This window comes from Squalius cephalus (assembly GCF_949319135.1).
Source record: "Squalius cephalus genome assembly, chromosome: 15".
Lineage (NCBI taxonomy): Eukaryota > Metazoa > Chordata > Actinopteri > Cypriniformes > Leuciscidae > Squalius > Squalius cephalus.
In genome coordinates, this window is record NC_137136.1 from 11,213,355 (window position 1) to 11,239,100 (window position 25,746).

The window sequence follows — 25,746 nt, forward strand, 5'->3', positions numbered from 1 at the left end:
TGTTCAAAACGATCTACTTGCAGGGTTCGTACGGGTGCTTGAAATCCTTGAAAATGCTTGAATTTTGATGTTGTGTTTTCAAGGTTTGAAAAGTGCTTACATTTTGGATAAAATGCTTGAAAATGCTTGAAATTGTAACTATTTCTTTCACAACAAATACCTAACTGACTGAATAGTTTTATTAAATGGAGAAATAAAATGTAGCCCTTCAGATACAAAGCGATTTGCGCTATGCTGGCCAAAGCAAAAGTAGGCGGAGTTTTCATTTTGATTTCCGCGCTTGTTTGGATGCCCCGTTTTTATTGGCCGCGCGGGTAATCGTCACAGAGCGCAGCGGCAAAAGTTGAACTATTTTTAACTTTGACTGCGGCGTGCGCGCGAGCTAGCCAATGCTGCGCTCCGCTTTGGTCAACGCAGCAACAAAATGTCCTCGCGCGACGCAAGCCATTGAAATAAATGGGTGTTATAGCACTGCGCATTCTGCGTCCTGTCTGAAAGGGCCATTAGTGACAGTACTTTTTAGTATTGCATGCCCGTTATGGCACGTTCATTTGTGGAATTTGCAGTGAACATTGCCAAAGTAACTACCCGCAAATTAAAACCTGCAAACGTTAGCCCAGTGCACAACAACAATCACTGATTGCTGAACAGAAATCATGTCAGATGGAGTGTCATTCAAGTAGCCTACTGTAAGGTTGAGGATGGCCTTATGCAATATTTACACTGCTCTATTCCAGTAGATAAAATATGTCCTGGCAATGAAATGCATTTTTTTTTTATTAATTTTTTTTTTTTTTTTATTAATATAGGCTATTTATCAGGCAGGAGTCTTCTGGGTTAAAATGGAATTACAGGTCTCAGAATTTGTTCAAACCTTGTCTATATCAAGAATGTGTCCCAAAACCAAGGCCTGTAAAATATTTCTGTTCAAATCCTATGTCTTCATATTTTCAGGCCTTGAAATTACAGCCTGAAAATCACATTATCTGGGAAGCAATATTTGGACATTAATATAATGAAGTATTATTCATAGGCATTATCTGCTTAGACAGTGATACGTTTTGAAAAATAAAACTTGTGATTTGCTTAAATATCTGATCCTTCTGCTATTACGAAACATTTTGGCTGTTTATAGCATTATCTCTTTTAATGTGATAACACTAAATAATAATTTTGACTATGTACAGTATTGGTATGTAATTTACGGTGGTGTAATGTGCTGGAAAAAGCTTTAAAATGGACATTGAAAGTGCTTGAAAAGTGCTTGAATTTGACCTTGGAAAAGGTGTACAAACCCTGTGCTTGCCGTTGCTCGATTCAAAACAGTAAGCTTGTAATAATGTTTTCAATTCCAGTGGTACTGGTGGATTTCCGCAGGAAATTCAAGCATGTCTTTTTGTCATTACGTCACATTACGTATTATCTGTACACATAGAGGAGTCTCGGCTAGTAGGCTACGTTGCGTGTGAGGATGTTGGAGGTGGAGATTTATTGCCTTTTCTCACATCACTTGATATAATTAAACTTTTGAATTTGATGGCGGATCCAGAAAGGTTCATACAATAATCACCCAGTGACAACTGGATATTCACCCATTGTAAAATGCTAAAGTCTTCAGACTTCAGAGTGGCTACAGAAAAAAAGAGACTGCAACCGGGCCCATGCGAAAACAAGGATAAATATCGGAAGGGCATTAAATGTAGTCACGCAATGATGATGTTGTTAACATTAACAATTTGAGAACAAAGTATAATTTGCACGGTTTGACGTGATATGATAAGCGATCGTTAAATTTAATCAGCACGATTTACTGCTGCTATGGTCAGAACAAAAGTGGATGTTACTTGTTCAGATGACATTTTTCGGTGAAAATTCTTATGTTGGTCATACTTCCAAATAGTAGAATCTGTGATTGCAATGCCAGTATCCACACCGACTGACAGCCGCACATTCTCCTCAAAACATTGGATTAATTCGCGCTGTGCCATGCCGAGGCACAACCCAGATAAAGTTGATAATTCCGCGAATAACTGCAATTGCAGATTTCGAACAGAGATGGCGACAAAGAGGAAAAACTACGGACTGCAGCTTTAACATTGTATTATGAATTATTTGCATTCATAAAATGAATAGAACCTTATTGTAAAGTGTTACCAGTGCTTTCACCAAAGAGATTCACAAATTATTATCATCATAAATAACAAAAAACATTATAACCTACTGCATTAACAATTTGGAGAATGTGAGATGGTATTGTGAAGTCATGTTAAATGACAGGGTTTGTCATCTACAGGATGATATTTGTGCTACTTCATTAATGCTAAGATTCTAAATAATTCATGTTCAATTAAAAATGGCAATGTAATTAAACTATCTTCTTCACAGCTTGCAATAGGAAGTGACTTTCTCATTATCTCGGTGGCAGGCCGTTGCTGTGGATCATCATCTGTTCGTGCTTGTTTTTAAAAGTCACACACACGCTGTACAGCAGCACAGCAGTCGTCAAAAAAAAAAAAAGGAGACTGGCGAAGATTAATTATCTTGGGATTTTGGAAGAAAGGGAACATGTAATCTTTTCACCCTCTTTTGGAGCTTATAGCACTTACTGCAATCTGAAGTCACCAGCTTCTTTTACCTCAGAGCACAATGTGGTGAAAAATAGGCCAGAGAGGTTCAGCTCTTTTAAAGTCATTGTATTGACCTTTTTCCTCACTTCTCCGTGGGGGGCGCCATAGCGGCGAGTGACTTCCGGTATAGGATGCTCTCAACTTCCGTTTAGTAATTGTCATCAACTAGACGTTGTTACTGGTGATGGCAAATAGTGGAGGCTCTGGTAGAATTTGTGCCGTTAAAGGCTGTCACAAGTCACAACAGCTACTGCAGGGCTGCCAACTCTCAGGCATTCAGCGTGAGACTCACGCAATTGACAATTTTCACATGCTCTCATGCCACACATCCATTTTCTCACGCAGAGAAAAATTGCGGAACAAAGAGGACACTGACAGACAAGACAGAGCAGGTTACTGCTACTTTACAGTAACATATTCTCAGCGCTCAGATTCTGTCAATTTTATTACGAAATTTAAACATAAATACCGTTTTGACGCTTGTAAATTGGACGTGACAGATCACTGTAGTGGCAGGTGAACCGATTTCACTCTTCTTTACTAATTAGTCAACAAACACGAATGAACAATAGGTAGCCTATGTTGAAAGAGACAGTGCAACTTACCGAAATGTATATCCCTCATACATAATATCGATCAATCAGTGTTTTTCATCCGCGGAAAGAGGTCAATAAAACAGCTGGAGAACAATATGTCATGTAACGTTACATTTACCTCAGGAAAGCCATTTAATGCCCATATATAGCAAGTTAGTTGGCTAGAAAAATTAGCTATAGAGAGTATTTTGCTAAATATGTTTGCTAAATATGTGTACTATATTATATATTTATTATATTTTTATGCAGGAGCATCCAGCTGTTTCCACTACTCCACTATTCCACTATAACCCACGCAATGTGATTATCACTTCTCTGTGAGAGATACGAGACCGGTGCGTCATGATCAATCACGCCAATGGCCTCGCGCCATTCTAAAACGGCCCTTGGCCCTTGGCCTCGCAACCAGTCTCGTATCTCTCACGGAAGAGCGGAAGCATAAAAGGAGGAGCGTCGATCGTGAAGATATAGAGAGGACAGGCCTGGATTTTATTTGATGTTTATGTTTATGTTTCATTTGATGTGACAGCCGTCGTCCGTGAGGGGCTGCTGTCTTTTATTTTCATTTTGTATTTGTTTTATTTTTGATATTAAAATCAGTTGAATGTTTGCCAGTTCCTGCCTCCTCCTTCCCACAATAACGAACTTTGCTACAGTCCACTTTTAAGATTGTGAACTGCTGATGATTATGGCAAAGAATTCGTCCAGTTTTATTACTGTGCAAGTAATTGTATGCTTCCATGCTTTTATAATTTCTAAGCTCCTCGCCGTCGACACCCTCAGACAAAACAAGATAATTGAATGTCAACATATGTGATTGCTGGCCATTGTTTCATATCATCAATCCAGGAGGTGGCGCTTGTCAACTTCGTAGGATGATGGACAGACAAAGTTATGTTGTTTACGGTCTTCGTTAAATAGTCTTGCCCGTGCTGCCACCGCGAACTAATGTTGCCATTGCTTGTTGCCATTATGGATGTTAAAATGAAGTAAAACAGATTACAACTTTAGTTTCAGAGCTGTCCAATAATGCCTACCTAAACCATATCCCTAAACGCGTCAAGCTGCAAACCGGAGGTTTTGAGCATAACGGGTGGTTTCGCGTCCCATGAAAAAGGTGAATAAATCCCCCTTGTTCAACATACAAGAAGTGAGATGCAACTCCACTGCACTGAAATCCAGATTAGCAGCTGGAGAGGATGTCTGGCTTTAGAGTAACAGGAGAAGTATGCAGTGAGTTGAGGTGATTAGCTGTGTCTTGGTGGAAAGTGTCAGTGAGAATGCTCGCAGAAGCTTGGGATAGTGCCCCTGTTGTGATATAGGCTACTAAATCTCCTGCTCCTTGTACATTCTGCAGCTAGCTTTGTAGCACCTAGACTGGCTTGTTACCCGAGAGTTGAGGCAATGATTGGCACTAACAAGCCTTATATTTTCAGCCTAGATTGCTAGACTGATTGCTGACTGGGTAAAGGTAGACTTGGAAAGCAGACTGGTTTCAACTGCTTCAACTGCTGCCTTCAAGTGCTGCTGGGAAGTTCCTGCTTCCATACTACATTCCGTTTACAGTCTGTATTTCCAACTTTCTACTTGCAGAAGTGCAGTGGAATGTCATTTAAGTTGGATTTCCAGCTTGGAAATCCACAGTGTGTGTGTGTATGACATGCATGAACATGGCAGCATGTGATGATAAACTTTTAAGGAAGTAAGATTTATCAGATTAGTCAAAGTTCCCACAATACATTGCTGAGATAGAGGTGTAAAATGCTATTATTGCTTTGTAACTTGGTTGATAGGAGTCTGCAAAGAACAACTGCAGAGCTAACTTTATGTTGTTTCCATATTTCTTCCAATCATTTTTGGTCTGAAGTTAGGAATATTAAGGAATACCACCTGTGACACTTTGAATGGAATGTAGCATTAGAGCTTGGAAGTTATGAATATACGTAAATGTTTTGGTCTGAAACAAATATGCATTGGCCATTTTTTTATCGTATTTTCTTTAAATAACAACCAAAAGAAGCTTTTAAGCATTTTTTTAAATCTAGAGAATCATAAGAAATGCATTTTTTGTATTTCCACTCATGTACATTAGTATGTATTGCAAGATTTATCACATTTTTTTCATCAGCAGTCCAAGACATGGAAAAAATTAACTGTACATTCAACATTCATAATTACATTTGTGATTAATACCAATTTTCTTCAGTCATGATTCTTTTACTAGTGATAGGGGAAACAAACATAGCTTTCCGAAACTTAATGTTTTGATTGTGTCCATCAGTATATTAAAGGTGCATTGCGCAAGTTTGCGTTGGGGTTTGGAATGGACTACAAGCCGGTCTCTTTGAATCCATCCTCTACTTTTGTCGCTCGAGTTGTCTTTGCTGATACGGAGAATGGCGGCGAATACACAAACCTGCCAGACATAGCCAGGTGAGCGTGAACGCGCATTACGTCACGCCCAGTCTCAAATTCCGTCCTGAATCCCTCTTATTTATTTTACTGTACAGGATTATAGAGGCAATCGCAGTGATCAGAGAAGGGCTCATTCAGCCCATCAGGCAATTGTTTAAGCATGTATGGGTTAGAAAAACGGGTATTTTTAACATGAAATGTTGCGCAATGCACCTTTAAACTGACACACCCCGAACATGGACAGTTTTCACTAATTGCGTCTTTTTTATGATTTTGTGTGTATAATAATTATGATCACACCGTGACTTAAAGACAGCATCTAAGTTTGATATTAATCGAGCTTCACTCTAACGTATGTTGTGCTTTGCAATGAGAAATTTGTCCAAGCTGAAGTCATGTATGAGTAATTTTATTTACAAGAAGTAACAGATGGCAAGGAATGCATTCGGCAAGCGAGTCTGCTCTCCTTCACCTGTTCCCTGTCAAGGTTCTGTAGCAGAGCCACTGCCAGTCACATGGAGCATATGGCTGTTGGCCACTGCTCGAACTTTAATTACCCAATAAACCCTAGAAATACAACCATCGAAATGCCAGTCTGCTTATGTTTGGGTTTCTCCCGTTTTATTTCAGCCTGCCGTTTCTGACACAATGCCTGATTTGCCACATGAGTAGTCCCACGGCTTGGTTTGCAAGGTGAAGAAAACTCACTGGGATCCAACGGTATTTTCAAAAAAACAACCAGGAGCTGTGAGACGATGGAGAGCAATAGTGGGGAGCTGAAAATGAAAAGTGCAGGGGCGGGATTTTGGGAATTACTTTTTGGTACTGCTTGTCAGCATCAGCTGAGAGTTGGCTTTCTAACACCTACAGCTTTGAAGTTGAGAGGCGTGTCCTGGGGTGAGGTGAGGCCTGTGTCTCGAGCCTCACCTTAGTAGTGCTTTTAATTAGCTTCTTAACAGCGATCTGTGGTGGGCTCACCCTCTGCATGGCTCTGCAGGCACTGTATACTAAAACACTGCCCCCTGCTGCCAGCCTGACATTTCTCCATGACAGGTGTCGTGCATCTGATGAGTTTCCTTCAATTCTCACGCTGGCAAAGGTTTTTCAGACTGTTGGGTTGGCTGGAGCTCCCTCTTTCATGTTTTTCTTTCTCTCTTTATCCTTTGTGCTCTTATATCTTGAATACCGCAGTTGTTTCTGCTAGAAAAGAAAGCACTCCCTCGGTTTCCGTTGGTCAGCCGAACAGATAGCCCCACCCCCAAACTACCATCATTGGTTCAGCCAGTGTCGCCGGGCGAAATGCTTCGACAAACAGCAAAGTTTTGAAGCACCTTTAGCACAGTTAAATCAACCTTCAGATTGCTTGCAAATACAGTTTGGATGGGGAAAAAGCATTGTGACAATTTTTTTTCAGTCTCTATTATTTCACATTTTTTCAGAGTTTTAGAAGAGATCTCAATGTCACAAACTGTCAGTGATTTCAATTTGAACTTTCAATTTTCTCATCAAATTCTCCCAAGAGCAAGTTATCTATGCAGGTTATGTTATCCACATTCATTTTATAGCAGTAATTGTACATTTTTTGTCTATATTTAATCAAAGTGAGTATGCAGGTATGGGATGTGTGTAAACAGTATTTATACAAATATTGTAATTCATATTTTTATATCAAAAGGAATTTGTGTAGAAACATATGAGATGAAGTTTATAATTGACAACTCCATTAAGTCTCCATATAGCTATGATTTGTTTTTTTCAATGTCCCACAGTTTTGATTGAATTTTCCCTTTCTTTGCTGTGAATTGAGGCTTATTTTTAAAAATTGTCAGCAATCAGGCAGTAATGTATTTAAGACATTAAATCCTTCAACAAAGTTTTCTGTTGGGCTGCGTCATCATTGTTTACGACTATTATTTATTCAGTGTGAATGCATGCATTTTTCTGGTTGAAAAGACCTGGTGAGATTCAACTACAGTGAGAGAAAGTGCAGTATTTTTCTAGTTGAAAAGACCTGGTGAGATTCAACTTCAGTGAGAGAAAGTGCAGTATTTTTCTGGTTGAAAAGACCTGGTGAGATTCAACTACAGTGAGAGAAAGTGCAATGCTTTCAGTATTTTGAGATGTGTAAAAGGATAGACAGAGAGGCTAGCTTCAACAGTGTTCTCAGCTGCAGCATTGTGCTGTTAGTGTAATATTTTCACACAACATTAATGGCCAGCTGGCATTTATGCAGTCAAAGGTGAAATGCTCTATAAAGCATTAAATAAAAACATTTCTCAGTTGGGCTAAGCATAATCGGGCCATTGCTGTCTGTGGGAGTAATGTTTTAAAATACTGTTTGTGTAAAAGAGCATATCATGTTAAATTTGCCCTTTAGTTGGGTCTACTAGCACTAAGCATAGTTGGCTTTATAACCACGCTCTGTACCTTGGTCTGTTCTGCTCTCATTTACTCGCATGACTGTCACAATACCGGTCTGATGAGGCCTCGAGAGGATCCTGCTTATACTGCCCATTTCTCATTATACAGCAAAATCTTGCACAAAGTGACACGTGCATTTGTTGGTTCAGCCATGTCCAGGTCATCTAGACGAGGGTTTTTTTTTATTTTTTATTCCTTCCGGGGCAAATGTGGCGCAGAATAAGGTGAAGTCAGTCAATGAGATTGTTTGTTGAAGAAAATAAAAGTAATGTTTTACTTTTTTATTACTATATTCCGCAAAGATGCATTAAATTGATGGAAAGTGACAATGACTAACATTCTCACAAACATTTCTATTAAAAAAAAAAAAAAAAAAAAAATGTTATTCATAAAAGACCATTGAACAAATTTATTACGGTTTCCCAAAAGATATTAGGCAGCACAACCATTTTCAACTGATGATAATAATAAGATATGTTTCTTGAGCACCTAATCTGAAAAGTTTTGAAGGATCATGTGACACTGAAGACTGGAGTATGAAAACACACATTTATTTTATATATGTATATATATATGTGTGTATGTATGTATGTATGTATGTATGTATATATATATATATATAAATAATAATAATAATAATAATAATAATAATAATAATAATAATAATAAAAAAAAAAAAAAAAAAAAAAAAAATATATTTACTTCTTTAATTATTTAATTATTTATTTTTTGCATACCATTAGTCTGTAACTACAAACAATAACACCAATCCTTGCATGATACCAGTTGGAAACAAAGCCAGTTCTAGTGAAATGCTATATTATTGTGAGATCTGAGTCTAGGTATGTATGTGAAATGGAGAGAAAGCATTGTCGCTTTGGGACGTGTGTGTGTTTAGGTAGCAGCTGCTTATTTGGTTTCGCTCTGACTGATTCTCCAGCGAGACAGCATATGTAAATAGATATGTGTGACTTCAGACTGCCTGTTCCCATCTCTCCATCTGTCCATCTCCATGGCTCTGTTTGGATCCTGGAGAGTGTTGCTAGTGATTTCCTCTTGTATAGTGTGTTTCTGTGGGTGTTCCGTGTGAATGCATGCATAAAAATATGTTTTAAAAAATGTATTTGTTAAAAATTAAAACACTGTCTCTTTGCATCCACCCACCAAAAACAAAAAAACAGAAGAAAAAATGACTGGGGGCCCTTGGATGTTCAGGTCATTTAGATTTTGAGAAGAAAAATCAACTTCATGCTAATTGACAGGCCTTTTCTACTTTGAGAATTTCAATAGTAAAAGTTGAGGAGTGGTATTTAAGTGTTCTATGTATTAAGTATTCTAACTTGTGATTGTCACCATGTGAAAGATAAAATGGGTGAAAAAATCCCACATTGAAGAAGGGACCCGAATATCATAGAGACTTTGGGATGGTCTGTTGATCCTAGCAACCTCAGAGCAATTTGCTGAAAACAACCCATAACACCTTAGTAAGTACCTGAACACCTTAGTAAGTACCCGCCCTGGCATCGATGTGGCCAATTTTGCAGTGTCAAACATCACTCACAATTTTATCAGAAAATATTTCTCTACTTTATCTGAAGGCAGATGTTTTCTGTCCCCTTCTTTCCCTTTCTCCAACTAGTTTAAATTTCCACTGAGACACCTTTCACTTGTTCTTTCGGTAGAAAGTGATAGATTGAATGCTGTGGCCACCACTGACTTGAAGATTGCTGTGATCTACCACAGGAGCTCAGAGGGATGTCGTCTCCCTAGCTTTCTAACTAACGCGCGCACAAACTGTAGCCTAAATGTTTTTTTAAAAAGCATTTCTTGCCTCTGCTTATTTCTAAGGCAACTTATCTAGTTGCCAGTTATGCAGACCTTAGACTGCGCAAAAACATAATTGTTGATTATTTCTCTTGAGATTGTAATCACACTTATTTATGTTGGTTAATATAAGTTATATTACAATATTTATTTAACATGAAAAGTACAGTTTTTGCCAAAATACTATGTATATTATTGTTTGTACAATAAGACTGGTATCTTGTTATTAGCAGATACTAACTAATAATAATTAAAATAAATAAATAATAAAATAAAATAAAAGTTTTAATTTCTGCTAAATGATATTTATGATATTGGAATTATATTTGAAATAATTAATTAAACTGTGGTTACCATTCATTTACATCTCTCTCTCTCTCTATACACATACATACATACATACATTGATATATATACTGTGTGTGTCTGTCTGTCTATATATATACTATACATATATATATATATATACCATACATATATATATATTAGAGATGCACCGATGTGTCGGCCAACAATCGGTATCAACCAATAAAAGCAATTATTTTCACTACATATATATATATATATATATATATATATATATATATATATATAGTGCTGGGTAGATTACTTACAAATTGTAGTCTATTACAGATTACATGGTGAAAATTGTAGTTAGTAACATAATCTGGGTTACACATCATAGGTAAACTAATAAATAATTTTAGAAAGGAAACTTAAAAAAAGAAGAAAAAAATAGGGAGAATTAATTAATTGTGAATTATTTACTGCCATTTTGTGAATAAAATGTAACTCTAATCTGATTGAGCAATTTAAGTTGTAATATAAGGTGATTACGAGTAGGCTATGTCATTTTTGGAATCTGATTACGTAATCCAGATTACATGTAACCAGTTATTACCCGGAACTGCCTAAATAAGGTGTCAGTTTGTCAGCTTTGGTATCTTTTCCCGCTTAAATAGAAATGGATGCATGTGCTGGACTATTAGCAAATGGTGTAAATGAAACCTACTGGGACAGAAGTTCTGGGAAGATTCTCTCTTTATACTCTTCTCCCAGATATACTGACTCACATGAGGATTGGAATCACATGGGTGATAAGTGGGAACGTGCCATAAAATTCACAAATGTTTTTTTTTTTTTTTTCATCAGCATATTGGTAGATTGCATACTCCAAGATGTTGCCAGCTAAAGTTTGGGTTTGTGTCATTGGAGCGAGGCCTCAAGCACACATCTGATTGGCATCTTATAGACGATTCTACAGCAGTTCTTCTCAATCCTGCTCCTGGCAGCCCTCTAGCACATTTTAGGGGCCTAACTAGTCTGAAACACCCCATTCAGGTCATGGAAAACCCAACTAATGAGGTATTCACCACTCTTCTTTGAAATCTCTATATTTTCCCTTATGTTATAAAAGAAAGCATTTGGCATAGCATTGATATCCACAGCTTCCTGCACTATGGTGTTTTAAATAATATATTTTCATTAATCAAAGTCGCTGTGCTCTTAGGTGGAGTGCAGAGACAAAAGATTAGCATAGTAGGGGATGGGAAAGAAGAAATACGCTAGCAACTGTATGCCATGAGTGTAATTTCACACCAGTCCAGATACAGGCGGATGCCTGTTAGAGAGAGCTGCTTTGAACGCAAAATGACTGTCACACTTGACAAATTTGCCTTTAAGAGGGCATGTCTTTGCAATGGAACTTCAAGTAAATTGAACAGGTACACGCACAAGCTGAGAACGCAATAAAACATTAGTAGTCCTGCTGATATGAAAATGAAACAAAACAGCTTTTTGAGAAAGTCTATTAACCTCCAGACAGGCTTTCCATCTATGAGCTATCCTTTTGCCAAAGCTTGAAGCTCTAAACTGGCAGTTCTTGCTCCGAATATTACGACTTGCACCCGCTTCCTGTGACTGAGAAGTGCAGAAGGTCTCGATCCACAGCCATTGACCTGCAGCAGCTGTATTGACACAGGAAGTCCTGCAGGTGCAAGGATGAGCTCTGCCCACACTGGGCTCCAGCCAATGAGATCTCAACGCCGCATCTTCTTATTTGGTATTCTGACGGTCGTTCTGGGCAGTTACTCTGTGTGAAGTCTGAAAGCACTGCCAGACAAGACTTCTCATTTGGATTTTGTGATGACTGTCTCAGGAGCGCCTACTTCCACTTAGCCTCAGGTGCTAACGTGCTTCTCAACCTCATCAAGTCAAGCAAATGCATGACAGGGCTCTGGAATTTTTTCGGTTAAACTTTTTAGATGAACCCTGAAAATGATTGCATTTTTGAAGTTTAATTTTGTCATTAAATGTTACAATGGGTGAGGTAATGCGGTAATATGCTCTTATCATTCTCTAGTTAATTGGACTTGATTGGGATTGGTCTAGTTCAGGGGTGTCCAAACACTGTCCTGGAGGGCCACTGTCCTGCAGAGTTTAGCTCTAATTTGCCTCAGCACTCCTGCCTGGAAATTTCAAGTATGCCTTGTAAATCCTTGGATTAGCTGGTTCAGTTGTCATTAATTACTCACTGTCATGTTGTTCCTAACCTGTACGACTTAAGTTCATCTTCGGAACAAATGAAGATCTTTTTGATGAAATCTGAGCTCTTTCTGTCCCTCCATTAACAGCTACGCAACTACAACTTTGATGATTCAAAAAGTTCATAAAGAGATTGTAAAACTAATAATGATTATTTGAAAACAGTTTTAATGCACATCTTCCAATCGAGTATTTATCATTTACTCACCCCCAAGTTTTTCCGAATCTGCTGAACACAAAAGAAGATATTTTGAAGAATGTCGGTAGCCAAACAGTTGATGGGATGTTTTTTTTTTTTTTTTTTTTTTTTCCATACTATTGTTGTCAATGGTGTACATCAACTGTTTGGCTTTCAGTTTTATTTCAATTTCTGAAAATGGAAAAATATAACAATAACAAACCAACACATTAATGATTGAATTCATTTTTGGCTCAATTTGTATTTCAAATATGTACTTAGGGTAAGTTATTGGATTTTATTGCTGGTCTCAAGTTTGAAATCCTCCATAGTGGATGCGGCTAGCGGTGAGGTATGTTCGGGATTCAGTGCATCAGCCGTTCGGTGGCACTATGATAATAAGACCCAATAAGATCATTGTATGTTTCACAAAGTGCTAGTCTACAGTAACACATCCATTTTTGGCCTGTTGTTAAATCATGCATTATGGAAAGAATCTGTGATACTACTTTCGCTCTGTATAGCTGCCACTGTGTGTGAGTTAGGGCTCCCTCATTAAAACCAGAGGTAGGAAATGAAATGCATTCATTGTGAGCGCTAAGAAAGGATGAATGGCCTTGCAGTAGAGTGGCGAGAGACTTCCCGGTTCAACACAAACAGTGTTTGTCTTTGTCTTGATTCTTGGCTGGGTCTGTGCGCCAGGATGCTAATGAGGCTAGCGGAGGAGCTAGGCTGAGGCCCAGACAGCCGCGGCACATTCCAGCCACGTGCCTAAGCAGTGAGGGAATGTCTGCTTAGCACAGGAGTGGATCTAAACGGTTGGCGAAAGAACTGGGAAGCTAAAAGCTAGTGAATTTGGGGTGGTGTCGTCTCTCAGTTCTCACGAGACGTAAATCAAAGAGCTGGTGCTCTTTGAGGAGAGAGGCAAATTTCAAAACCCATTAATTACTTTTAACTTGGTTAAAAAGGAGTTATTTCAGAAATAGGGCCTCATGTTTGGCTGTTAATTGACAACAAATTTTTTTTTTTTTGCTACAGAGAGCTGCTTTTTAAGGAATTTTTAGGAAAATATAAGAAACTTGCTTTCTTGTATGCCGTTATCCATTGGTGGCAGGTGACAACTGACCACAAACAGAATGTTTCACAGTCACAGTGTTGAAGCCTGCAGCTATGTGTGTGTATAAGAAGATATGGATGATGTGCTGAATTGTGTTTTAGATGCAGTCGCTTTGATTTAGGATTACTGAACATGACTTCATTGTATCTGTTAAAAATAAATGAGTTCACTAAACTGTTAAACATTACACATAAGTTGCTATTAAGTGTTTTGTCTGTGTAACATAGTAGGAGCCTGTGCACTGCACAAAATAAAAAATTTAATCAATAATTTTTTATCTTGTTTTATGGTTAGGCTACATCCTGAAAACAGGAAAGACAAAATTGTGGTAGCCTTTTTTTCCCCCAGAGAATATATGGTGAATTAAATGTATTTTTCTTGTTTTAAGTATAAACCTCAATAAATGTTAGGCTAATAATAAAAACAAAACTATTTGCCAATGGCACAAAAAGTAAACCAACAAAATTCAGCATATATTCTCTGAAACCTGGTCAGATTATTATATATTAATAATCTAAAATAAATATGTAAATATAATTACTGCATATAAATCCTTTTTTTTAAATGTATTTAAAGGTGAATAAATCCATCTTTTGTGATTTGTTTACCATTTCAGGAATTTACTGCCAATGCTAAAGCTAGGTCTCAAAGTGTGGCACTAGAACTCATTTTCAAGACGAGGTGGTGAGGGATGTCACAAACCTCATGAGAACATGTCTGGGGAGGAGAATCTAATTTATGAAAAAAATTAAAACTCAGATGGCAAGTTGAGGTTGCACATTTCAAAGTGGGACACACTTTAAATATCCCCTGGCAAGGTAGTGCTAACCTGGAAGCATTGTTAAACAAATTGCCTCTCTCCAACATTACTGCTCTAGATAAATCTGAGACATTCCCCTGATCCTCTGACAGCATCCTATTTGTCTTGTCCCTGCACTTTTCTCTGTTGTAGAAGCTCGGCTAGCTAGCAGATCCATGAAACTTCTGAAGATACAAAATGTTGTGGTACAGATTAAATCTGCACTGTTTTTGACAGATCCACTGCGTCAGATTTAGTTCTTTGATCTGTATCATCACTTCTGGATTTCAGTTGAGGTGTAGTTACATCTTTAATGGAAAAGTTTTTTTGTGCTTCCGAAACAAAACATAACACTGTCTGTTTGATGCTAAAATAGCCTGATTTCTCCCTTTTCTGTAGCTTCCACAAAAAGCTGATCCCTATGTTGATTCATTTTGCAATAAGATAGGAGTTCTGTGATATATATTATATTAGATAGGAGTTCTGTGATTCGGTCTTGATTTTATACAATAGTTCAATAATCAAAAGTTAATATTGGATAACTTACATTTTAGGCACATAATTGCTAGTTTTGAGTTGCCAACAAAATAGTTTTAGTGAAGCCAGTGCAAAATAATCTGAGCAACACGGTGGTGTTTCATTCCTAAATGAATCAGTCCTGCTAATGGATTCAATGACTCACTCATGAAGACTTTGTTTGTTTTTATGAGACATTGATTTTTTTGAACGAATAATTTAAGTGAATGTTCCAGTGACTCAAACCTAGGCTGTATCCGAAATTGCACACTTCCCTAATCCCTACTATATAGTAAGCGAAAAACAGTATGTGAAAGTAGCATGTAAGAACTCATAGGCTGCATCCAAAAAACTTCCGATCTTTTGGCACGCCCGAATCCTGTGCTTTCCATTCGGTGTCTGAAATTTGCATTTGCTGGTCAGTTTATGTGTAAATGTAATGGTTTTGACCAACATTTTCCACTTCTGATGTAATTTCTAGTGAGAAATTACTACTGTAGTAAATACATTTTTGTTTAGTTCTCACCAAAGCTTGCTCTATTTTGCTGTAATCATTAAACTGTCACGCTGCCTCAGAAGTCTGTCCGAAATCAGTTTCATGAGGTAGCCTACTTTTGTGCTCAAACGCTGCTTGCTGAGTCATTGTCTATAAGGCAGCGAGGCAACAAGTCAGCTACCTAAGTTTCCAGATGACCTACCACTTCTGGCGATATTGTGAAGTATGCATCCAATGGACACTTTACTATCCCGTGAGGCCATGGGAGAGGTATGCATACTCTCTTTGTTGGCCATGTGAGAGGAATGCATACTCTTCCACACTTTGTTCCACACTTTGTATGAATGGCAGTGAAGCGACGCAACTGACGCTGGTAGATCATGTGAGTGTGGCGGCAGTGGCTCAGTGGTTCATATTAGGTTGTCTACAAACCGAAAGGTTGGTGGTTCAAACCCCGGTTCCACCTGACCAAGTGTCGAGGTGTCCATGAGCAAGACACCTAACCCCAGCTGCTCCCGACGAGCTGGATGGCGCCTTGCATGGTGCTTATTCAACATACTGTAAGTAAATTCAGAAAGTTTGCAATTTCGGATGCAGCCCTAGACTGTCATTTAATATACGAATCAGTCATTTTGAACAAATCCATTGGGTGAATTTATGTAATCCACACGAAGAATCACTGGAACAACCCCACCACCAATCACAGATGTTATTAATCTGAAATCAATCAGAATCTTCATCCACAGTTTTCAAGCTATTGATAGCTTGACTGCAGCAGGATTCATTGGTACAGTATGTCCTTAGAGGGTTCAGACAAGCCAATTCTTCAACGTTTTAATGAAGGCTAATAACAGCCTAACTCTTCAAAGGGAACTTGTTCACATTAATAAACAAAACAAGCGGATGAGCCTGCACACACAAAAGCCTCCATGCTCTCTAGCCAAGGGGCTTTCAACCCTGGCAGTGACTCAAGCCTGATGTTTTCTGTGTTGTTGCTGTGCCAATTTATATTGTAATTACTTATTGGAGGCAGTCATGACAAGGCTGGGTCGAGGGACTGCGGGGGGAGCAGAGAGGAGGACTTGATTGTTGCTGTTAAGTCATGATGGTAAATCGTTTGTGCTTGACTTCAAGAAAATGTGCATTGATGGATAGAAAAGCTGGGCGTTCCATGTCACTCTCAGGATCTTCTGAGAATGTCTCAAATGTCTTTGGCTCTGGTAGGAGAGGAGTAATTGGCACAATAAGGTGTCAGTTTGTCAGCTTTGGTATCTTTTCCCACTCCCACAGAAACTGATCCCTGTACTGAACTGTTAGCGAATAGTGTAAATGAAACTTTAAGCTCTGGGAAGTTTCTCTTGAGTAACACATGAGTAATAGTGTGGGCTCACATGAGTAATAGTGATCGGAATCGCAGTTTAAGGGTTCTTATTCTGATTCCACTTAACGATTCTGCAAATCTGATTCTTTAAATATTACGGTAATGATTCTTTTAGTGTTTTTGAGTAGTGAGATGCCTTTGCAGCCCAATAACTGGACCTTTGTGCTAAACAACACACTGCACAAAAACAATACTTTTGGTACTTGTGGTTCATTGAGTCGTTTCACTTATTCAGACTATTCAGGGAACTTGTAAGTTGTTCTTTGATTATAACTGGAAGGTTTTTTTTTGTTTGTTTTCTGAAAGAAATGCCCCCAGTATTTGATCAAAATACAGTAAAAATATATTTTAAGTTGTAATAATATTTAAAAATATTCCTGTTTTCTGATTCAATGTATTTTTTTTTTTAAATGTAACTTGTGCCCATGATGAAAAAAGCTGAATTTTAAGCATCAGCTTATTTTTCTTATTTTTCTTAATGCAAGTTTTCAGTGTCACATGATCCTTCGGAAATCATTCTAATATGCTGATTTGGTTCTCAAGAAACATTTCTTATAATTATCAATGTTAAAAACAGTTGCACTGCTTAATATTATTTGTGGAAACCACAATAATTTTTTTCTGTATTTATTTTAAAATTGGGTCCCACTTTATATTAAGTGGCGTTAAGTACTATGTACTTGCATCAAAAAATAAGTACAATGTACTTCTTGTGTTCATGTTGTATTGTAAAACAGTTGCTGCTATTGAGGTGTGATATGGGTAAGGTTAGGGACAGGTGTGGTGGATTGGGTAGGTTTAAGGTGTAAGGGAAGGGTCAACTGTGTAATTACAAATGTAATTACATAAATTAATTACAGCTGTAATTACATGCAGGAATTTTTAAAATGTAAGTACAATGTAAAAACATGTAGTTACACAATAAGTCCATTGTATCAAATTATTAATTTCAATGTACAGTAAGTACATAGTACTTAAAGCCACTTAATATAAAGTGGGACCTAAAATTGAAATCTTTGTAACATTTGTAAATGTCTTACTAAAGTAAAAAAAAATATATATATATATATTTTTTTTACTTTTGATCAATTTAATGCATCCTTGCTGAAAAGTACTTTAATTTCTTTAAAAATGTGTTTTTGCATAGTATGCACAATAATAAGTCCCAGATATCGTCCACAATAAAAAAAAAAACTCTTGACTATTATCCTTTTGAAATGAAAAAATCCAAGAAACCAATTGTTGTACTAGCTAGATTTAAAACTTCTTCCCATTTGGCTGTTGAGGGGACAGGCCCAGAGGTGGCAGTAAAGAGGCAGTCAGCTATGAGGGTCACCTTGATGTCATAGTTATTGTCAAAGCCATTGCCAGCGTGGTTCCTCTCCCCTCTGCCCCGTCTGCTTTGAGTTGGCTCAAGTCAGCAGCACATGACTGGGATTTGTAGACTGCCCACCGCTGCCTGCTCTTTCTCACACTACAAGCCTAATGTGAGGGACCACAGCAGATGTGGCGAGGTGCTCAGGCTGTGGCACATTAAGCCGCTGCCCTCGGGTCACGAATGTGCGGCGTATTAAACGTAACGTGGAGCCGAAATTAGTTGCAGGCTGAGTTTAAGAAGTCTCTGATGGATTGGAATAATAGTTTGAAATAGTTAAAGAAAGCTTAAAGTATTAGGCCCTGTCCCAAATGGCGCACTTTCGGTTTTGTGGACCGATAGTCCACGAGACCATACAGTGTCCCATTTGCAGGTTTCAGAAGGGTTCTCGTGAGATATGCCCCCTTGATGAACTCTTTTGCTGAGCCTGCACTGAAGTGAGCTCCGCTGCAGACTTTCCATCAATCAAAGCAACGTTACATTGTGAAAGTGCGGACTCGTAGGAAAACCGCGAGTGCTTTTGGGTGCTATTTGGGACAGGGCCTTTGTTGACCCCATATTTAACTAGCAGGAAGTTTGTGAACTTTCATGAACTGTTTGTGAACATTATTTAAATGGGACTTGTGTACTGGTTGATATGGGTTTTTCAAAAGCAAGTAGTGATTTATACAATTACTATTGTACTGACAGCCTTGTCAGTATTATTATATTTTTTTTTAAATCCCATGTTTATTATTATTATTATTATTAGTAGTAGTAGTAGTAGTAGTAGTAGTAATACAATAAAAATATAATTAAATAAAAAATAACAACTTTTTTGATAAATTCATAAAACTATTTGACAAGGCTGATTGTCGATTTTGCAACTTTTCATTATTATTATTATTATTAATATTATTATTATTATTATTATTATTATTATTATACTGTCTGCTTTGCCAGTTAATATCTGACAGCCTTTTCAATATAATTTTTAAAGTTATATGATCATTTTTATTAATACAATTTTATATAATACATCTATTAATAATAATAAATATAAATACTTTAATAAAATACTTCTATTAAAATCATATTTAATAATACATACACAAAATACTGCCAGCCTGGTCACTATTTGCTGCAATTAAGCGGGCAGAGTTATCTTTGACCGTTTAATTGGCCCTCGCTGATATATTGGTCTGTCACAGGACTTGTTTTTGTGTTGTGAATCTTCAATCGCTATTGATGATTGATTGGTAGAGGCGATGGGTAGACGTGTGTCCTTGTAGATGTTGTGTGTGAGAGCGGTGTGTCTTGAATAAAGGAATGATTGCTTTGGCGAATGGCTGCCTAAAGAGCCGGTGTTGTAAATGTATGTGGGTGTGTGCAGTCTGGCACCTCTCACTCTGCAAAACCAGAAATGAGATCACAGGGGCTCGCATGATGAAACAGAGCCCCAAATAACACACGGCTGCTTAATTAGGCTGTCGGGCCAGGGAGTCCTAGTATGCCTGCCTGCAGCCACATTAACTGAGGGAGTCGTATTGTAATTCACATTTCAGTGTCAACAAATTGTGGATCAAATGCTGTCCAAATGAAATGTTAGTGCCCCGGAGGCTTTTAAATATACGGCCAGACGCTTTAAATAATTCATGTACAGAGACTTGTCAGGTTAAGCAGGAAGCACGTATTCCTAGCCATTTAAGGTTTTTAATGAGAGGAAGTCATGGACTTGAATCAAGACCGTTAACATGTTTTGCTTCTCTCTGTTCCTCCCTAGCGGGCTGCACATTTGATGAAGAGTCCGACCCCAGTCTGTGTGAGTTCAGCCAAGGGGAGGAGGATGACTTTGATTGGCAGCTGTTCCGCGCTCACGCCTCGCCACACTCCACCTCTGATCTCCTGCGCGGTAAGTCTGCCCAGCGTTGTCCATTCTTATTCCACCAGTTTATTTCACACTGTGGCGCAAACCGTTTCACGCCCGTGGTCCCATCCATCTCAGATGCCCTCCTACCGGCCTCATCAGAGTGACAGCTGGAGCGATGGCCGCCATAGCAGCATGCTCTTTATTTTGTTTCTCGTTTTAGTTGTTGCTTTGTAAAAATGTTGAGAAAGTTTTCTGTGTTAAATGTGTTGATATCTGGAACTACTGAGAACGCGTAGCCGATATTCCAGTTTTGTTGAAGGGCTGCTGCAGGAAATGAATAGAGCTCCCTCGGACACATTGACCAGTCAAAGCGAGCGGGCGAAATGAGAAAGGCAAAGAGTCGGATCTATAAACGCACATCAGCAGGTCTCGTCTCTCGATGTCTTATTCTGTCCATGTCAACCGGCGAACAGAAGTGATTAGGAAGTTGGCCCTACCTGAAACGAAACGATCCCGACAATCAATGAGTTCTTTGAAATGTAGCCCATCCCGAAACGGGAAGTGTCAGAGAGATGCACAGGGCCTGCTGGGAAGGGGCTTTTATTGAGAGTCATTGTTGAAACTAGATCAAAACAAGCAGAGGGAGGCAAGAAAGTGCAGAACTAGTAATTGGATTAGGCAGCCACCGGTGGTAAGACAGTGAAAGAGACAGATGGATCGCTGGGACTTCGATGCGAGGAGAGATAGGATGCCGATGACACAATGAAACAGATAAAAACTTGGTAAGGTTTTCAGCGATGAAGTAAAACACTGGGGACCTGGATAGAGAGGCTTGTGAAAAGCATATCTCAGGGGGAATGTGAGCCAAGCTTTATAATCTACACAAGTTTGAATGGAAGGTCAAAGACTACCAGAGGAATAGGAATTTACAGACTGGGCCGGCTGTCCTTAATCTTTTTGAGGAGACAGATAGTACTACATTTGTAGTGTACATTTATAATAAAATAATAATAGTTTATATAATATAATATCGTATAATATTGTATAATATAATATATATAAGTGCTGAGTAATTGAAGAAGGAAACATTAACTAACAATGAAAAAATACTTAGTTCTTATCTTAGTTACTGTTAATTGCAACATTTACAAATACAGCTAACATTTTATTTTACGGTGTCATTGTTACATGTTGTTACTAAATGACTATAAATTATGCAAAATTACACGCAACTAACCCTAAACCAAACCAATCCCTAATCATAACCCTAGTACATTACTTAGTACATAAATGTATAATTACAGTGTAATAATGAGACATTAAAATAAAGAGCAACCAAAATACATTATTAAAATCAAAAGTTGTATCTGTTAATATTATTTAATGGACCTGAACTAACATTAACCAAGGTTAATACTGTAACAAATGAATTGCTCATTGTAAGTTAATGTTAGTTAATGCATTAACTAATGGGACCGTATTGTAAAGTGCTTTGGTACTATTCTCAACAAAGTGGTACATTTTCAAAACTTTTACAAATCTCATAAAAAATAAACAAAAATGCAGTTTTAATGCTTATATGTCACACAAAAAAAGTAAATTTTCGCTACACACACTGTAATATACATACATACACACATATATATTAAGATTTTATCAAGAAAATAATATTATGAAGTATAATTTATTTGGTTTTATATATCATATTTATATATTTATTACTTTTTTTTTATTTTTTTTTTATTACAAACTGTAATTGGTTTGCATTTCCTGACCTGTTTTTTTCATTCAGCATTTCTTAGGGTGATTTGATGCCTGTATCTTGTATCATCTTCTGTTAAAGTAATTGATTGTGAAAATTACTAAATTGAAAGATCACCATTTTTCGGTGATTAAAGCAAATTTTCTCATTATCTGTTACTCTAATCTTGTGATTTGAAGTAATTGTTGTATGAAAGGAAAGATTTATGCTAATGAAAGCACTGCAGCAGGTTTTGAATAAACGACATTTGATCAGTTTGAAGTGAAGTATAAGAGAATGTTCCACGCAATTGTGAATGGTACCAAAGCCACTAAAAGAAAACTATAACTCGTTTTAAATATATGAATGAGTCATTAGGATAGTTGAGGATGATGGAATCCTCCACAGTAAATCATAATCAGCATTCTAATCATATGCAGACCCAAGACACTTCACCCGCAGTCACAGGCGCTGTGCAGTAATTAATACATTTCTCTCTGGGTTTAATTAAAGCCGACTGTCTGTCGTGTGACATTCACTCTGCTCCGAGGGCAACAGATGAGTCTAGGCATGCAAAGTTTAAGTAGGTGAGAATGATGTCACACCTTGAAAACACAGCAGGAAGTGTTTGACTGTGTGAATGTAAACACACAATGACAGCGCACGTTCACCCTGCGGTAGGAGTTTATTGTATACTCTTACATGGGGAACCCCACACTGGCATCTGTAATGGGCAATGAGGCATTTAACCGGCAGATTTTTGATCTTCATAACATGGGGCAGATTGGCTTTGGGAAACTAGGTCAGAAACTGCCATGGTACTGAGTGGCAAAACGGATCCTTTCATGTTGTGTTCGGTGTCAATGTGCAAATGCTGCGCGCTCATGCACAAGGCCAGTTGTATTTTCTCAGTTCTTAGTGTTTCAGCGATTCTGTCACCATCACCCATCTTAATTCAGAGCACGACGCTGAGCTAACTTTTGCTTAGAAGATTACTAGAGGTTGGGGTGTAACTCTGGTCCCTGTGTGTGGATAAAACGGCACAGTTTTGCAGTGATAACCCGTATCTCTCTGTCAGGAGACAAATTCAAATTTTCTGTCTGAGGAAGAGGTTTATGAGGGGTTAGAAGGGGTTTTAGATGCCTACAGGGAACTTTGCCTACAGGATTTTCACATTTATGTAATATAAAAATAGAATTTTTTAATAGAAATATTTTTTTTTCTGTCTCACTATGACAACAGGTCATATTTGTGACGAACAGTTTCATAGTGTAACCTGTTAGAGGCCAGCATGGGTCATTGTGTTACTCACACCTAGGGCTGCACTATTTAACCCCCTGAGGTCGGCTATCGCGCCGGCGCGATAGGCTCGTTTTTTTCCGTATGAGTGCAAAAAAATAATAAAATAAAAATATTATTTTTTATCTTATATGCTTGTGTTATACATCAATCTATCCTGTTAAGTGTGTATTATTTTTGTGTACACTCACAATAAAAACAAAGTGTTGTGCTTTTCGCCAAATAAAGAAAAATAAACACGAAGCGAGTTCTGCCTTCTCTCTGTCCGTGTAGTCCATTCTGAAACGCGTCCGAAAATGAATCATAACTCAGCGAATACTTCTCACACAGGCACGTGAGATATGTCTTTATGAAGCTTGAAATCTCCTCTTTTAAATGAAGTAATTTATATAAAAAACAAATGTTTTCAACTCATGTAATCCGTTTGAAAGCAAGGAGAGGTACCGTTTTTCCTTCTGCTTCATTATCTCTATAATCAGCTGCGGCCGCCCCGCCCCCGGCGCGATTCACATGTAAATAGTTAGATGATCTAGTATGCATCGCATACGCCCCCCGATCAATGCCATAAAAAGTTTCTTCATCAGACTTACTGATAGTTCATCGCGTTTTGAGTATGACACGCTTCTCCGGTAATAAAGACGCCCTTCAGATGAGGACGGCGAGGAAGAATGCACCTTTTCCTCAGAGGAAGATTGTAACTCAGACGAGGAACGGCAGCATTTTGAAGAGCGAATTCCGCCGAGAACACAATTTCGGAGTAAGTTTTACTTAAAAGTCTTTTGTCTTTTATTTTTCGTGTTCGCATTTATGAGGAAAAAACAATCTTCCGTGACAGTTCTCCATTATGGACGCGAGCGCTCTAAAAAAATCACTAAAAGACTTTCAAACTTTCACAGAGACCTCAAAACAGAAAGTACAAATCCTTTCTTTAAAACGAATTTCGTTTTGTATCAGTTGTATCTTACTTTTAATAATTTTTTCATTTACAAATTTCCTGGATTTAAACTCCAAATTAACATTTATATTTCTAATAATAAAAATGAAAGACCTATGTTACAGACATATGAAAGACAACATTTCGTTGATTAGTTTTGGATAGATTATACATTTTTAATGTAAAATATCTGCCACCTCAAATAAGCTTTTGTTTGCCAATATTTGCTTATGTTAAATATAATATGTTTTGTCAAAAATAAAGTTATCAAATAATCAATCAAATCCTTAACTTTGAAATATGTATGATAAAATGTATACTTTAGTTTTTACAAAGAAAGATTACACTTGAATTGTTGTTGTAATTGTAACCTTTTTAATAAAAAAATATATTTACAAGGTAGATGTAAACAAACTATTAAAAGGTAAATATAAGCCTTTTCTTTAAATAACTTTTATTGTGTTTTATTATTGACAAATTTGGGGAGAGCATAAATATTCCAAAACTGAAAATACAGTATGAGAATTAACTGCACAATTACTAGACATGTTTTCCTTGGATATTATAGGCCAAATTGCAAGCACAATATGAGGAAAAATAAAAAAGAATTGAGATGCTTCCAACTGTTGCTCTTGCATTCTTGTGGCTCAGTGACTCACCTGAATGAATGGCTAATTAAGTATGCAGGCCCCATTGTCTCCTCAGGTGTGAACTACTACATATACATGACCGTTGACGCCCACTCCGCATATGGCCTTTCCAAACAGAAAGTGCTTTGCAAAATTCAAATCAATGTATTGTGTTATGTGAATGATAAGGCAGGGTGATTTTCACTTCATTTTGAAGAAAAAACACTAGGCGATGACATCTTTTAGACAAAAGTCTTATTGGCACATATTTAGAATGTGTTTTATGGCCTTATTTCAGAAACTTTAGTTTTTAGTTTTTTCAATAACCACGCATAAACATTATTCTCTCAAAAATGCAGACATGTACATTCTTGTTGCTCACATTTCATGGTAGCCCTGTTTGTGCTAAATAGTGTGTAATTTTTTTTTGCCATTAATATGTTTATAAGCAACTGAAAAAAGCAAAAATGTCAGGGCATGTCAGAACATCTCAAGGACCCCAAAAACACCTCAGACCCCAGAGGGTTAAATCACGATCTAAATAAAACCAAAATCAGGATATGGTTTAGTACAATTATCAACAAAAAAAAAAAAAAAAAATTAAACAAGAATTAAGAAATTAAGACTGCCATATAATTTAAACTAATTAAATATATTTAATATTTCTTATTTAGTAATATTTTAAATGACTAATTATATTAAAAAAGTACAAATATTTAGTCATTGATAATCACATTTTAAATATCAATTGCAATTTTTATCCAAAAAACAAATATGTATGTATATATCCCCTCCTAGATTCGTGCTGTCCTCCTCAAATCTCTCACAAAACTGAGAAATTGTGGTTTTGTTCCTCATGTTTCACATGTTGCTTAGTTGTTTAAAGGGTCTGTCAATCCATAAATGTAAATGTTTCCATATGTAGTTCTGGAAAAGAATTTAAAAAAATACATACCCTATGATGGTACATTTTCCACTTAGGGAAAAGTTCTTAGAGACGTCTTT

At 37.3% G+C, this 25,746-nt stretch overlaps 1 protein-coding gene across 17 annotated transcripts in view; it reads left to right on the forward strand.

Moving 5' to 3' along the window:
* ptprub (protein tyrosine phosphatase receptor type Ub) overlaps positions 1–25,746 on the forward strand; it is a 222,249-nt gene that overhangs the window by 52,661 nt on the left and 143,842 nt on the right. For all 17 annotated transcript variants that reach the window (XM_079894983.1, XM_079894994.1, XM_079894995.1 and 14 more), the window contains exon 2: positions 20,052–20,180. In XM_079894983.1, coding sequence (XP_079751109.1) covers positions 20,052–20,180 — 129 coding nt within the window. The remainder of the gene's footprint in view (positions 1–20,051; positions 20,181–25,746) is intronic.